Source organism: Schistocerca piceifrons, chromosome 4 (assembly GCF_021461385.2).
Source record: "Schistocerca piceifrons isolate TAMUIC-IGC-003096 chromosome 4, iqSchPice1.1, whole genome shotgun sequence".
NCBI classification, from domain to species: domain Eukaryota; kingdom Metazoa; phylum Arthropoda; class Insecta; order Orthoptera; family Acrididae; genus Schistocerca; species Schistocerca piceifrons.
Window position 1 is genome coordinate 620,961,861 of NC_060141.1, and position 16,054 is coordinate 620,977,914.

Genomic DNA, 16,054 nt, shown 5'->3' on the forward strand with positions numbered 1-16,054 from the left:
ATTGTTTGGTAGAAATTGCCTCCCTTCTGTAACCTCCTATTAATTTCGTTAGTTATTCTTCCATCCCTAGATATTTCACTCCCTAAATAAGTGAAACTTTATACCACTTTGAGGGGTTCTCCATTCAAGGTAATATTTCCGTTGATCCCTTTCTCTCTTCCAAATACCATTACTTCACTTTTTAATCCATACCGTTTCATTATTTCCTTCCACGCATCAAGCTGTAACTGTACATCTACCTCTTTATCACCCCATATTACCATATCATCTGCAAAAATCATCTTTTTGTCTTTTTCTTTTACTATATCTTTAACTGCCCTATTCATTCCCTCCATCACAACATTCTATAATTGTGTCCTCTGTACATTGTCTTTATAACATTAATGTATCCGTCTTCTATATCTATCTTCTTCACTTCTTCCCAGAGTCTTTCCCTGTCAACTGAGTCATATGCCTTTTCTATGTCTATAAAAACCATTATCACACTTTTGTTATACTCCGAACTTTTTTCCATTAGTTGGCGGATAGAAAATATCAGGTCGATAGTGCTTCTTCCTTTCCTAAACCCATGCTGTTCTTCACTCAGCTCCTTTTCTATCTTTTCACTTATTCGATTTAGTAAAATTCTTTCAAAAATCTTGGAATTTGACTCATAAGGGTTATTCCTCTGTAGTTTTTACAAAGTCTTTTATTGCCTTTCTTGAATGGGAACAATGTCTCCTGATCTCCAGTCGTCAGGTATTGACACAAGACTACGTTCTAATAATAATAATAATGATAATAATTGTATAAATAAAAATGTAAATGTCGTTTCTTCAGACTCTCGAATCTCCAAATGTTCTTCAGGGATTGCTTTGAAACTGTGACACAAAAATCTGCCTTCGAATACTCAACTGTTATTATGCACGTACAGGAAGGTCATCTTTTATATGCGCTGAGGGAAAAAAAGTCGCAACACCAAAAAGCAATGAAGAGTACTCAAGTGGCTCTGGGCACTATGGGACTTAACATCTGAGGTCATCAGTCCCCTAGAACTTAGAACTACTTAAACCTAACTAACCTAAGGACATCACACATATCCGTGCCCGAGGCAGGATTCGAACCTGCTACCGTAGCAGTCGCGCGGTTCCGGACTGAAGCGCCTAGAACCGCTCGGCCACCGCGGCTGGCGAAGAGTACTGAAATTTAGAGAATACAGTTGTCTAGGTAACATGTTTAAGTGATAAACATTACAGGTTAATGTAAGCACGACGTAAGCCACTGGCAATGCGAAATGATGGTGCATTAAGAACTGGTTTAATGCCAGAATGTTGAATTCAAGCGCCGCGCGGGGTAGCCGTATGGTCCGAGGCGCCTTGCCATGCTTAGCGCGGCTCTCCCCGTCGGACGTTCGAGTCCTCCCTTAGGCATGGGTGTGTGTGTTGTCCTTAGTGTAAGTTAGTTTAAGTCGGATTAAGTAGTGTGTAAGCGTAAGGACCGATGACCACACCAGTTTGCTCCTATAGTACTTACCACAAATTTCCAATTTTGAATTCAAGCCTGCAAACGTGCGTGCATTATGTTAAGCCGTCGGCACACGGACCGTCCTGTCGAACTTTAACGTTGAGCGTGCCGAGTCCAACGTGCTGCTCAACGCTCAGGAACGATGCGACTTTTGCATACGGTACGTGGGCCCCAACGTGGTATACGCGATCGCAAAGCAATCCAGCGGCAGTTGAGGGATGTTTCTAGTTCGTAAATCACACTGTTTACTCAACGGTCGCGCGTAAAATTCCCACGTTAGCTCTATTAAAACGCACATTTCCTCCATCGTCCACGAAAAGGAAATTAACATGTCCAATCAATAAGGACACAGGCTTATAAAAGTTCCATTACAAACAGTGCGGTACAAATTTGGAATACTTCTCCGCATAAGATAAACATTATTTCATCATTCCCACATTTTAGTAAAACCCCAAGGTCAGTCTTACTTGATCACTGTTCCTACCTAGTAGCAGAATCATTGCAACATGTGAATTACGAAGCGTAAAAGAAAAAGGACCAAAACATCTTTATATAAGTAGCGCAAGCTGTCCTGTAATTAAGCCAATCGAACAAAGTCACCCCTCAAAGAAAGGCGAACTTATATTTACATAACATCAAATATTACAGCATATACTTATATTAAACTAATAATAAAGTATCAGAACTAAATAAAAACGCGAATGTTAGGGGAAAAAAAAGAAAGGTTGGGAGTGTTAGGATGCGAACCAGCGCCCCAACGAAGACTTGATACCGGACAGAGGCGCTACCCATTACTCTAAACCAACACCAGGCTGCCACATCTTTTAAAAATATTATTTTACCCCTTGCTAAAAACGTTAATCGTAGATAATTATGTTATTAATTGAAATTTAATTATAACAAATTGTACGAAGAACCATGCATTTTGGGTGGATCTTCAGTGTGTCGCTGCTTTCAAATAGCCTACGCTCATAATACGCTCGTTACAATAATTCTTTTGCCATGAATATGATGTTTCTCATTAATGTATTGGAACGAATCACACAACTAACAACGGATTTTCCAGTGATTCGCAATTTTCTGGTGCTCAGAAACGGCATGTATTCATATAGGCTTGAAATGAATGCCAATATGGCGTCTCACAACTCTGTACTGAAGGGATTCGGCATACGTGTGACGTAGGTGGCGTCGTGCCATCTCATTGGTCGACTATCAGACGCACGCTCAGAATATCTAACATGCCAGATATTGCTCTGCACGTTCGGAAAGACTCCCGAACGTGCTATTCCACGCTGTGACGTCAGAAACTCGGCACGCTCAACGCTCAACGTTCGGATGCACGGTCCGTGTGCCGACGGCTTTATACAGGTGCAGGATGTCAGTTTATGGTATGGAGTCTATGATTGCTGCATTTGGTCGGTCAATACAAAGACGGTTAATGCTCTTTGTGGATGACGCTATAATTGTCGTCCGATGATGTCTCATATGTGCTCAACTAGAGAAAGATCTGATGATCGAACAGGCCCTGGCAACATGTAGACACTATTTAGAGCATATTACGTTACAACAGCGGTATGTGGGTGAACGTTATCCTGTTGGAAACACCCCCTGGAAAGCTGTTTATGGCCGGTCGGAGTGGCCGAGCGGTTCTAGGCACTAACGTCTGGAACCGCGGCAACCGCTACGGTCGCAGGTTCGAATCTTGCCTCGGGCATGCATGTGTGTGATGTCCTTAGGTTAGTTAGGTTTAAGTAGTTCTAAGTTCTAGGGGACTGATGACCTCAGAAGTTAAGTCCCATAGTGCTCAGAGCCATTTGAACCATTTGAAAGCTGTTTATTAATGGCTGCAAAACAGGTTGAATCACCAGACTGATGTACAAATTTGCAGTGAAGGTGTGCTGGATAACCAAGAGAGTGCTCCTCCTTCTTCAGGTATTGCAATTCCGGAGTCTAACTCCAGGTGTAGGTCCAGTGTGTCAAGCACACAGACAGGTTGGATGCAGCCTCTCAACTGCCCTCCTTCTAACCAACGTACGGCCATCGCTGGCACCGAGGCAGAACCCGGTTTCATCAGAAGCACAATAGACCTCCACGCTGCCCTCCAATGATCTCTCGTTTGACAGCACTGAAGTCAGAGATGACGGTGGTTTTAGACAGACGCCATAATTGTCTTTGACGTAACCGATTTGTAATACTTCATTGGGTCACCGTAGTGTCAACTGCTGCTCAGATTGCTGCTGCAGATGCAGTACGAAGCGCCAGAGCCATATACCGAACACGATGGTCTCCGCTCTCGGTAGCGCCACGTGGCCGTTCGGAGCCTGGTCTCCTTGCGACCGTACATTCTCGTGATCATCGCTGCCAGCAGTCATGTACGGTGGCTCAATTTCTGTCAAATCTTTCCGCAATATCGCAGATGGAATATCTAGCTTCTCTTAACCCTATTACATGACCTCGTCGAAACTCAGTGACGTGCTTATAATGGCGTCTCTGTCGCCTTGGAGGAATTCCCGACTAACGTCAACTTATCACATCCAATCTCAAAGCCAACTAACATTCACAACTGTTACAGCGTGCGTTTAAAGCAAACCTGATTTGCATTCTGATAGTGGCGCTCTGCACCACCTTTATGTGACTGGTGCGAAGTGTAAGTAGATATCTTTCAGATGTAAAAACACGCCTATCAACGTCTCTTTACGGCTCACATATCCTTGGTATTGTGATTTTCTTCTGTCAGTGTGTGTAATATGTATGTAATAAAAGGGAAAACGTTGTAAAATGTAAATGTTGGTTTTGGTTTGTTCAAAATCGTTAATATCCGTAAGTTCTTGACTGAATGCTATGAAATTACACGTTACTGTAATAAACTATTAGACACGTGTAGACTATATCCTTCTTAATATGCAAAATATAAATAGTGAAACGTTGCTAGCAAACTGGGAATTTGTATTTATGGCGTATACGATTATGATTTGAATACTATTACAGAATCTGAAATTGGGATAACAATAAACAAGGCTTAAGATCAGAGAGAGGGATGAAGAGGAGATGGACATAGAAAACGTGAAGGAGGAGATGGACAGAGAGTTGGGGTAGGAGTAGATGTAGAGAGGGGTGAGGAAGAGAAGATGCACAGAGAAAGGGATGGATAGAGGCGGCAAAGAAAGAGGGGATGGACAAGCGAAGGGGGTGGGGAAGACAGACACAGACGGGGGAGAGAAAGAGATTAGGACGTATATCCAGTTCCCATACATGACAGAAACGTGTACGTTTTATTTTCTTTCTTTTCCATTTAAGCAGACTGAGACACAGCAGAGGGTGGTCGGGTTTAAATAGCAATACTACAACTAATCATAATAATAACAATAACAATACGATGACAAGTAAAAGTGTGAAATCAATTTAAATTTTTTTTTATTAGGAAACAACTATTTCAAGTACCATTACACTGATGAGGCTAAACACTGTGCCCATCTGTTTAATAACGTATTGGTCCACCTTTGGGTGCAATAAAGCAGAGGTTCTGCGTGGCATGATTTCAACAAGTGCTTGGTAAGTTTCTGAAGATATGTGGTGGCAGATGTCTCAGCACAGGTCACGCAGTTATCCTAAATTATGGGGCGTGCTTTGTGGTCCCCGTGCTGGCTCCCGATAACGTCCAAAACAGGTGAATTTGGTGACCAAGACACTGACATGAGTTCACGATCAGATTCTTAAGTTATATCCTTGTGATATGGTTGTCCAGCTGAAAGATGCCATCGCCTTCGGGGAAGACAAGCACGGAGGGGTGCAGATGGACCGCAGTATTGTTTATTTAGCCCAAAATTGTCATGGAGCCTTCCATTACTACCACAGCTTCCATGGAAACCCAGGTGAATGTATCCCATAGTATAACACTGGCCTGTGACAATAGCACCGGGCACGTTTCGATCAGCCGTTCGCCCGAACGGTAATGTATCCGGACACGATCATCTGCCCGGTGTAGTAAGAACGTGATCCATCCGACCAGGGGAAACTTTCCCTTTGATCCATGATCCAATGCCTACGATCCACTCCCCACTGCAATAGTAATGGACGATATCGATGTGCCAACAGGGGCTAGTCCCCTGCGGAACCAGTCGTTTAACAGTTTGCTCCGAAACACTAATTGTTCTTGAGCCAGCATTGTACTCTGCCACAGATCGCTGTCCATCCTGTTTTACAGCGCTGACAAGTCTCCGACATCCGCGTTCGTTGGTGAGGCATAGATGTCAAACACTTTGTCGCCTACTCTTGTGTCCTCTGTTTTCCATGGATGTGCTTTGAAAGTGCAGCAGCCTGACGCGAACATGGGTCAAGTGGCATAATGGAACCAATCAGAACACTTTTTGAGATGTGGGAAACTACCCTAAAAGATACCTACATTCCAGGATGGTGCATCACCGTGGATGAACAGTTACTTATATTTTGACGTCGCTGGCCACTTCGACAATACGTGCCACCAAAGCCTGGTACATACGTAATTTCTCACCCTGCACCAAGCTACTGCTAGAAGATGAAAGTATATTTGGAGAAGGAGGGAGAAACCAGAGCCGCATGACTTGGAGAGAATATTGTGTAAAACCTGGTGATTGAAATTGAAAAGTCTGCACTTAGTATCACTTGTGACAATTTTTTTTACAACCCTCGATTTAGCTCATTATTTGTTGTAAGGAGGACTGACTTTTGTCTGTACCACGTGAAGAAGCAAATGTGAACTACCTGCCGATTTTATTACACCTAAAGGACGTCAAATACACTCCATATTATCTGGTTTTCAACCAGCTGTGGTGATAGCCTTTTATGTTCCTCGGAAGAACAAAACTGACAAGATGCCCGTTGGCTTGTGTCTCGGGTTCTTCGGCCGACGTTTGTCTGATAATTTTTCTGACGTTTCGCCGGAACGAGCGGCTGGCGTTGACAAAGCTCCACCCTAAATTGCTGGTGGCAGACTGCAGTCGAGCTCGCGGCGGCAGATTGTATGAAGCTGGGGCGCTAACGTCCAAGGGCTTTTCCGTGGTCATTTCCACTGCCATGTTTGTGTATTTCTAAAGCTTCTCTAGACAAGGAGGTGTGATAGCTCTTCCCTACAGCGAGAACTTCCCTGTCAGCGAATTTTACTGTGTGTTCGGTCTCACACAGCGCGTGCTCCGCCACGGCCGATTTCTCCAAATGCCCCAACCTGCAATGCCACTTACGTACGTTATTCTGGTGCTGATCCCAAAATTGAATTTTCCTCATGCAACACATGGAAAGGGTCCTGAGGAGCAATAGGTACTCCACTAGTCACATAAGAAGTGCCACAGAATCAAACACTCGGTGAAGTGACACATCGGAAAAAAGAGAAATGTTGGGCACAGTATTTCTGCCTTACATTCCCAGAGTGACGTACAGAGTCGACCGTATATTGCGCAAACACGGCGTAAATACTATTTACAAACCGACAAACAAGGTCAAAGACTGTCTCTGATTGGCAAAGGAGAAAAGCGACCACTTGCGATGTCGGGAATACGCCGTATACTACGTACGTGCAGGATAGCCTATGTCGGAATGACTGGACGATCAGTCAACACCAGGACCACCAAACATAAATGGCATTGCAGATTGGAGCAGATGGAGAAATCGACCGTGGCCGAGCAGCGGCTGAGAACACTGACCACACAGTAGAATTCACCGACGCTGAAGTTCTCGGTGTAGAGAAAAGCTATCACATCTGCTTGTTCAGAGAAGCTACAGAAATACACAAACATGACAGCAGCGAATGACCGTTGCAGGTAGGAAGAGAGAAACCACAGTTCGCTTCCAGTCCCCCGCCAGCAATTCAAGGTGAAGCTTTGACAACGTTAGCCACTCGTACTGGTGAAACGTCAACAAAATCATCAAACAAACGTCGGCGGAAGGACCCGAGACAAAAGCCCAAGCGCAGTTTGTCAACAGCCGGCCGGAGTGGCTGAGCGGTTCTGGGCGCTACAGTCTGGAACCGAGCGAGCGCTACGGTCGCAGGTTCGAATCCTGCCTCGGGCATGGATGTGTGTGATGTCCTTAGGTTAGTTAGGTTTAATTAGTTCTAAGTTCTAGGGGACTAATGACTAAAGAAGTTAAGTCCCATAGTGCTCAGACCCATTTTAACCATTTTTTTGAAGTTTGTCAACAGTTGGCCACGAAAGCCTTAACAATTTTGTAAGAACAAAGTCGTTACCGACGCTTAGCTCTTTCCATGTATAACCAAAGTTGTTATGACGATGTTACAAGTACATCAGACCTGTGTGCTTGGAACATTCTGCTATTGTCTGTGGACCCTGCTGAAATTTTCTGTAAGCACTTCGTGTAGAATGATGATAAACTATATATCTTCAAAAAGCTACCAGTAAAAATAAAAATTCTGTCTTAAAATTTACCCTTTTAAACAATAAAATGATCTTAAAAGTATTTATAACTCAAACGCGCTTTACGTCATAAGTGGTCATAATTGCGAAACTTCCTGACGAAGTAAAACTGTGTGCCGGACTGAGACTCGAACGCGGGGCCGAAAGACAACAGTCCGGAGTGCCAGTCTCGGTACAGCACACAGGTTTAACCCACCAGGAAGTTTCACACCAGCGCACACTTCGCTGCAGAATGAAAGTTTCTTTCTATTCAAAATAGATTCAATTTATGTCAATTTAAACAAGATGTGCCCGAGAAGCCCGACTGGTAGGTAAGGTTATACAGATTTTGTAGTGTTGGCAGAAGAGCCAACACTGTGTTTCTAGAGGAGGCCGAAATGCACGCGTTTAATTACACGCTGACTGGCGTGATCTCGGCGCGCAGTCCGGAACCGCGCGACTGCTACGGTCGCAGGTTCGAATCCTGCCTCGGGCATGGATGTGTGTGATGTCCTTGGTTAGTTAGGTTTAACTAGTTCTAAGTTCTAGGGGACTGATGACCAAAGATGTTAAGTCCCATAGTGCTCAGAGCCATTTGAACCATTTGACTGGCGTGAGGTCTGGAACAGGACAATATCTTGAGAATTGCAAATAAAGTACGTAGATGATGTAATACTTAACTTTAATCCACAATTGTAGAACATCTCTCGTTACGGTACATGCTTCATAATATTAATTATCAACTGCTATGGCGCCTTGCTAGGTCGTAGCAAATGACGTAGCTGAAGGCTATGCTAACTATCGTCTCGGCAAATGAGAGCGTATCGGTCAGTGTAGCTTCGCTAGCAAAGTCGGCTGTACAACTGGGGCGAGTGCCAGGACGTCTCTCTAGACCTGCCGTGTGGTGGCGCTCGGTCTGCAATTACTGACAGTGGCGACACGCGGGTCCGGCATATACTAATGGACCGCGGCCGATTTAAAGGCTACCACCTAGCAAGTGTGGTGTCTGGCGGTGACACCACAGATTTTCCGGTAAGCAGAGAGTTAAGGTGGAAATTTGAATTATACCATTTTATGCAACACCTACATTTGCGCTAATGTTAAGTTGTCAGATATTGTCTCATAAATAGACAAACTCAAGTTTACATCTCACATTAGTACCCTTTTAGACAGTGTAGCGACAGATTTTTACAACTATTTGTACACTTATTACAGTGTCATTAATGGCGTTTGGTAGAAAGCGGAAAGCTAGTGAAGTAGGAGACGAAAAGAAAAGAAAGGCGGAAAACTCATAAAGATGCTGCAGATGCGTGCGTGTGAGTGTGTTACATTCCACTACATCGTCAAATAGTCTGATGGTGATTGATTCCTAATGTTGACGCTGATATTTTTAACAATCGCCTCCTTTTAAGATACCAGTTTGATTGTTATCTCTGATAATTTTTATTTTCGTCTTCTACGTCTTTGAATATGTGGTTTTTTTGCATCTGGGTTTTAAAAATACTATGGCTGAGCCTGCCCATATATACATATATTCCTGACTTCATGAATTTATCACGCTGATTTTTGATACGTACTGTAGTATACTTATTTACTTTCTTACTTATAATGTAACAGACACAGAGACCTAGATTTTGAACATATTTTCCTTTAGGGTTGTTATTTTTATAATTAATTCATTATTTACTATTTTATACGTCTAGTGATAAGTATTTGATTTGCATGTGAGTGTTCTATAATGCACGCTGCTTGTGATTTTCTGTAATCGTGAAGTACAATAGGCGTTAGGTTTGAATCCCTACAGATGTTTCCTGTAGCAGTATTTTAATTTTATTATACTGTTGGTGCAGTGTCGTCATGTTATAGACTCTCTTTTTCTCTAGTCTTTTTGCTGCATTTTTCTATGTCGCATTGCAGCCACTTTTGGATTGTCTGAATTTTCACCATACATTAAATCTGTCGCTTGTAGCTACTGGAATATGTCGAAAGTAACATTTTCCCCTGTTACCACAAAGTCTGTGTAAGTTACTTGATTTTGTTTCGTTTTCTCGTAAATCTGTATTTATCAGTTTATAAAATCTCTATTTATTTATCACCCTTTACAAACCTGTCAGATTATAATATTTCTCTGTACTTTAAAATGTCGTTACTAGATTATGCTCCAAGAAAATTGTGGGGTGGTCGGAAGCAAACGCTAAAGATTCATCTGTAGTTTTTTTTCCATACTGCAGTAAAATATTTGGGATTTGGTTAATACGAATGAAGAATGCGAAAGTCGCTATTTACTAAGAATTCATTTATTTATTCAAAGATAAAGTTCAGAATATGACGTAGCAGCGCCTCTAAAAATATGTGAAGTATCCTTCTTGTACGGCGTACGGAAGTTTTCTTCTGGTATTATGGGTACTGAGATTACTGGTGATTTACTGAGCTGACAACTGAGGACCAGACAGCATAAACTATACCGCAGTTCTATTTACTACTTATTTAAGGAAACGATGGAAAAGTAACATATTAATAAATTGATTAATTGAGATTTTTTGAAAGCAGATTCCACACTTTATAAAATCAAAGAACTAAGATGTGTTTGCGTATGATATGAACGTATTAATTTATATTTTTCACTGTATATCTTTAATTCGTATCACTACAATAACATAGAAAACAATTAAAAAGGATGAAAAATCATGCAGAATGTGAACTTGGTGGGAGACTAACACGTGCATGCTTGCAGGCCCTGACTAGCCCCAATATCTACACGAATTCGATGATCGTGTGCGCCTCTGCAACTTTCGCCATCTTCATCAGCACAACCCTCGTGAACATCATCGGCTACCGGCTTCTGATCAGTGAGTACCAGCTAGCGCGTCCACTGTTACATGACAGCAGCATTTTAATAATAATTCCACAGGCTTGTAATTTTGTTGTACTTATAAATGTTCATTACCACGTAGTCATCATTTCCATCCTATTAACGTAAAGCTTAATAAGAAATAGATACCGAGTGATGCACAATATTGAGGATTTACCTGTTTGCCTTGCTTTGAGATACAACCTACAGCAAATGGCATCGATTTAACGGTACAACATATCTGTTTAACTGTACGCAAATTGTTAATTTCACCCCGTCGCTTAAAGACACTAGTTACAAAGATGTTGACTCCCGAACAGAAAGGCTTTTGCGTTTTTCAGTTTATCAATACTTATTATATAATTACATTTTAACGTGCCTTCCGCATCAAATTCGACAGTCATATTTCGAGCGTCAACTTCTGTAAATAGTGTAAAATTTGAAGACACTGGCTATGGCAATAAAGGGGAGAATACAGAACGATCAAGTATGTATGCAATGAATGCTGAATCTATGAGTATATTTCACGCCTAACAACTAAGGATCTTTTAAGAAGATTGGCAGTGAGTAATTCCAGTGATGTTCTTGTAGAAGTGTGCAAGGAGAAAAATATACAGCCCCATAGATTTTTTTGTTTTCTACAACTCTAAGGTTTTCCGACGGTTTTGCATAACAGGTTCGCAAACAAAGTATCGATACATGAAGGATTTTTTGATAATGGCATAGTGTGTAAATACACCGGTATTGATTCTCCTAGACGTACCTAATCGAACACGTCAGTCGGACGCACACGGGCTCAGAAGAAAGGGAAGGAATGTCAATCTAAACCGGTAACTGGCTGCCCATAGACCGTCAACACAGTTCCGCACACTGCGAAACTCTAAAATGAGAGATGCAGTTGCCGTGTGCGAGCGTGGAGGGGGCATACTGTTCGTTGCAGCTGACCATGTCTCTATTACACACGCCATGTCGAGCACAGATTCATGCCCAGAGGAATACAGGGTGTTCAATTTAATTGAAGACATTGAAATGTCTAGAAAACTACACATTGGATCAAAAACGTTATATCTCTAATCAGCTTGTCTCGGATGATGATGATGATGATGTTTGGTTTGTGGGGCGCTCAACTGCGCGGTTATCAGCGCCCGTACAAATTCCCAACCCTTTCTCAGTCCAATCTTGCCACTTGCATGAATGATGATGAAATGATGAGGACAACACAAACACCCAGTCATCTCGTGGCAGATAAAAATCCCTGACTCCGCCGGGAATCGAACCCGGGACCCCGAGACCACGAGCTGCGGACGCTTGTCTCGGAGCTGGACATCCAATGATACCACACTCGTCTGCCTACCCACCCTGCACGTGCGTGGCTAGGGGGTACCCCCGCTTTTTATTGCAGAATACCATTCTACGGCAAAATCCACATAGGTTTTGTCTGAAGGAACAGAAATGGGTACACGACATGCTGCTTAATGGCCCTTGAATTTCCAAAGGCATATGGGACCCCACCTCCATGCTGCGAGAGAAGGACACGCCACTGTTTCGTAACTTCTAATTGGAAACCCCATTCGCAACGTTGTAATCCTCTGACATATCTCACAGGGGACTACTCGACGCGCCACCGTGGCCGTTTAGCGAACTACGACGTATCGAAACAGGGAGTACACTGTGACGGGGCTCACGTATCGTGCAAACATAGATCAGACAGCGGCTCTAAACACTGAGATACTTGCGCAGTATTTATCGCCTGAACACCTACCTATCACTTTGAAAACACTTTGCAAGTAGACGATGAATTTTGCAACCACAGCAGAAAAAACTGAAATGATCATGATTTACGGCGAATGTAGGAGAAATATTGAGGCTACTGTTTCCTTGTATGCCGAACGTTTGCCAGAGAAAGCTCGCTCTCTTCGTTCTGTTACAAGTTTGTGAACGCCTTTATGTCTGTTGGCAGCGCGCACGACAACCCACGAATAAGCGCTTGGCAATTACACTGCGATTCCGGTATGCCACAGTACTGCATCGTCGTATCATCCACACCACGAGTCATAGCATCAAGAACTTCATGGCGCCGATTTCTGTAACTGGGTAGTATTTTGTGAATGGGCACTTCAACAAATGCAAACGACCCCCACTTTCTATGCCGGGGTACTATTTTCCGATGAGTGTACATTCACAAACCACGGTAGCGTTAGCAGGCATAACATGCATTCCTGTAGTGTAGACGATCCCCCCCACCGCCGTTACATCAAGTTGACCATCAACGTCCTTGTTCGGTTAACTTATGGTATGGAATCATGGGGAACAAACTCATTGATACGTATTTATCGCCGGCTGTTGTGGCCGAGCGCTTCTAGGTGCTTCAGTCTGCAACCGCGCTGCTGCTACGGTCGCAGGTTCGAATCCTGCCTCGGGCATGGATGTGTGCAATGTCCTTAGGTTAGCTAGGTTTAAATAGTTCTAAGTCTAGGCGACTGATGACCTCAGATAGTAAGTCCCATAGTTGTCAGAGCCATTTGAAGGTATTTATCGATGACACATTGAATGGACGCAAGCATCGAATGTTTTTGTAACAAGAATTACCGTTACTACTGCAGGATGCTGCCCTGGACATTCGACAACGTTTGTGGTTTCATTGCGACGGCTGAACAGCGCATTACGCAGATGAAGCACGAGATGTATTAGACGGTGTTCTCATCGGCCGGTGAGAAGGGCAGTGGTGGCCCTATTAATTGACCCGCTAGGTCGTCGGATCTGAGGTCGCCGTATTTGTTTCTGTAGGGATATTTAAAAGATTAGGTGTACTAGCAAGTGCTAACAGGCCGTGAAGACAGAGTCGACCGCACCAGAAGCGCCAGCGCTGACAATCTCGCAGATATGCTTCTGTCCTGCGTACGGTCATTTGAAAAGCGGATCACTAAGTGTATTTAAGTTGAAGGTACTACGTTTTACCAGCAGAAAACTAGTGCAGCGTTCGCCGCGAGTCGAGTAGACCCTTGTTCGATGTGTCGAAGGAATACTACGATGTAAATGAGATTTTCAGTCAGAAGTTATGAAGTGCTGGCCTGTCATATCCTCGCAGCAAGAAGGTGGGGGTCTCATTCGGCATTGGATATTCAAGGGCCGTTGAATAGGATGTCATGAATTACGACTGTTTACCCACTTCTATACCTCCGATTACAACGCTATCTGCGGCAAAACGAAGAAAATGCATCAGACAAAAAGTATGTAGATTTTTCTTAGAATAGTAATCTGCAATAAAAAAGGGGGTTCCCATTGAAAATTTCAAAGCAGCCCCCGCCACCTACGCACATGGTGAGATGGGGGTCGAGTGTGGTATCATTGGACGTCCCTCTTCGAGAGAAATTAGAACTATAACATTTTTTGATTCGATGTGTAGTTCTTGAAATATTTCAATCTCTTCAACTAAAATGAACACCTAGTTTACGGATCTAATTATTACGCACGAACGAGAAAACGAAAAGAAATTTAGATTCATCCTTACATTCACAGAAAACAGGCTGCAGGCTCTTTGCAGCCGCCAAGGAGCTGCAACAGACAAATTCCAAATTCATAACTTTTCATAGAATCGTCTGTGTGTGATCACCATTGTCTGTACACTTATCGGAAGTTAGTGACTTTCCAGTCTTTTTGAGTTTCGTGGCATTACTGTTCTGCGCCTAACAATGCCATGTCAAAGCGGCTAACCGGCATGACAGGGTAGCGATGAGTCATTCCACAGATAGTACTAAGCAGAACGGGAATAAGGTTTAGAACGTTAATTTCTGTAGAGAGTCACCCGCCGACTGCAAGACAAATGGTAACTGAAAATACAGGAAGCTTCACCCTTAAATAATTACACTCGATTTAAGCATGAAGAAGATTATTCAACATTCAGTTATCATTCCGACGTAGTTGATACATGCCAACAGCATTAACGTTAACGTACGGTGACTGAGCATTGTACATCCCATTTTAATAAAGCTATTTCGCAATTGTAATCTCTGAAAGTACACAGTTTATTTCCTGCCGTGTGAGTGAAATGTAGAGAACAGTCGGGAGTGCATCGTTTGGAACGTGCAGTAAACAGTTCAATTGAGTTTAGATAAACCTCTCCCGTTGTAATAGATCGAAATCACGAATTCTTTGATTACTCTAAAACTGTTATGTTACCGATACGGTCGTAGGTTCGAATCCTGCCTCGAGCATGGATGTGTGTGATGCCCTTAGGTTAGTTAGGTTTACGTAGTTCTCAGTTCTAGGGGACTGATGACCTCAGAAGTTAAGTCCCATAATGCTCAGAGCCATTTGAACCATATTTTGAACTGTTATGTTACATTACAAAATTTCCTTTGAGTAGTCTTACGATTCCACCTGCTCTGTAACAGGTGCTGAGATAATACCTTTAACGACGATCTTTTAAAAAACAGTATCGCAGTGACGCAAATCTTTTCATAGGGCTTACTTTTGTGTGAACCACGATTATCATGCTGAAGCTTATAAAAGTCAATGGGTCGCAGGATATGCCATCGCCTCGTAGCGGTTAACTTTGGAATTTCGTTTCGTGTTATACATTCTAACATAGTTAGGTACGGGAGCTGTTAAATGACGGGCGCAAGTTGTGTATTGCCTGCATGGGCCTGGTTTCTGCCATGCGCTTGTTTTCTTGAGCTTTATAAAGTATTGTGCTTATCCACGTCCCTTACCAGCTGACATCACTGACTTTTAAAACAAGACGAAAGGCGCTGTCACATCATTTACTCCACACATGCTGATCAGGTAACAAATGTGAACCGTACGATAAACAGTGCTTACGTTGAACACCTATAGGATCAAGTACAACAGTTTTTTTTTGCATCCTGTATTTATACTGTTACAAACACTCGGAATTTTTGAAAGTTTTTCCATGCGTGGACAACATAAATTGTATCAGATTGGCTATAATGATGATGTGCTCTGTCAATAGACAGGTCCATCTCCGCAAATTCAACATTTTCCAGGCCTCCTGGTTCTCTGCCATCCTTTTCGTAATTGCGTATGATACACTGGAAGTGGAGGATAAAAAGTGGAGGATAAAAATCGTAGAGGGAGACCAAGAGATGAATACACTAAGCAGATTCAGAAGGCTGTAGGCTGCATTAGGTACTGGGAGATGAAGAAGCTTGCACAGGATGGAGTAGCATGGAGAGCTGCATCAAACCAGTCTGAAGACTGAAGACCACAACAACACACTTATTTATCTTGATGTTGTAAATTATTTATTATTTCCTTCTTCCTGTGGTTCATGGTGTGGGTTCCTGTAGTCATATCC

The 16,054-nt window shown here is 42.9% G+C and overlaps 1 protein-coding gene across 1 annotated transcript in view; it reads left to right on the top strand.

The window, feature by feature from the left end:
• The window catches only part of LOC124796069 (synaptic vesicle glycoprotein 2A-like), a 121,949-nt gene that overhangs the window by 77,980 nt on the left and 27,915 nt on the right, over positions 1 to 16,054 (top strand). The window contains exon 8 of the mRNA XM_047260155.1: positions 10,621 to 10,735. Coding sequence (XP_047116111.1) covers positions 10,621 to 10,735 — 115 coding nt within the window. The remainder of the gene's footprint in view (positions 1 to 10,620; positions 10,736 to 16,054) is intronic.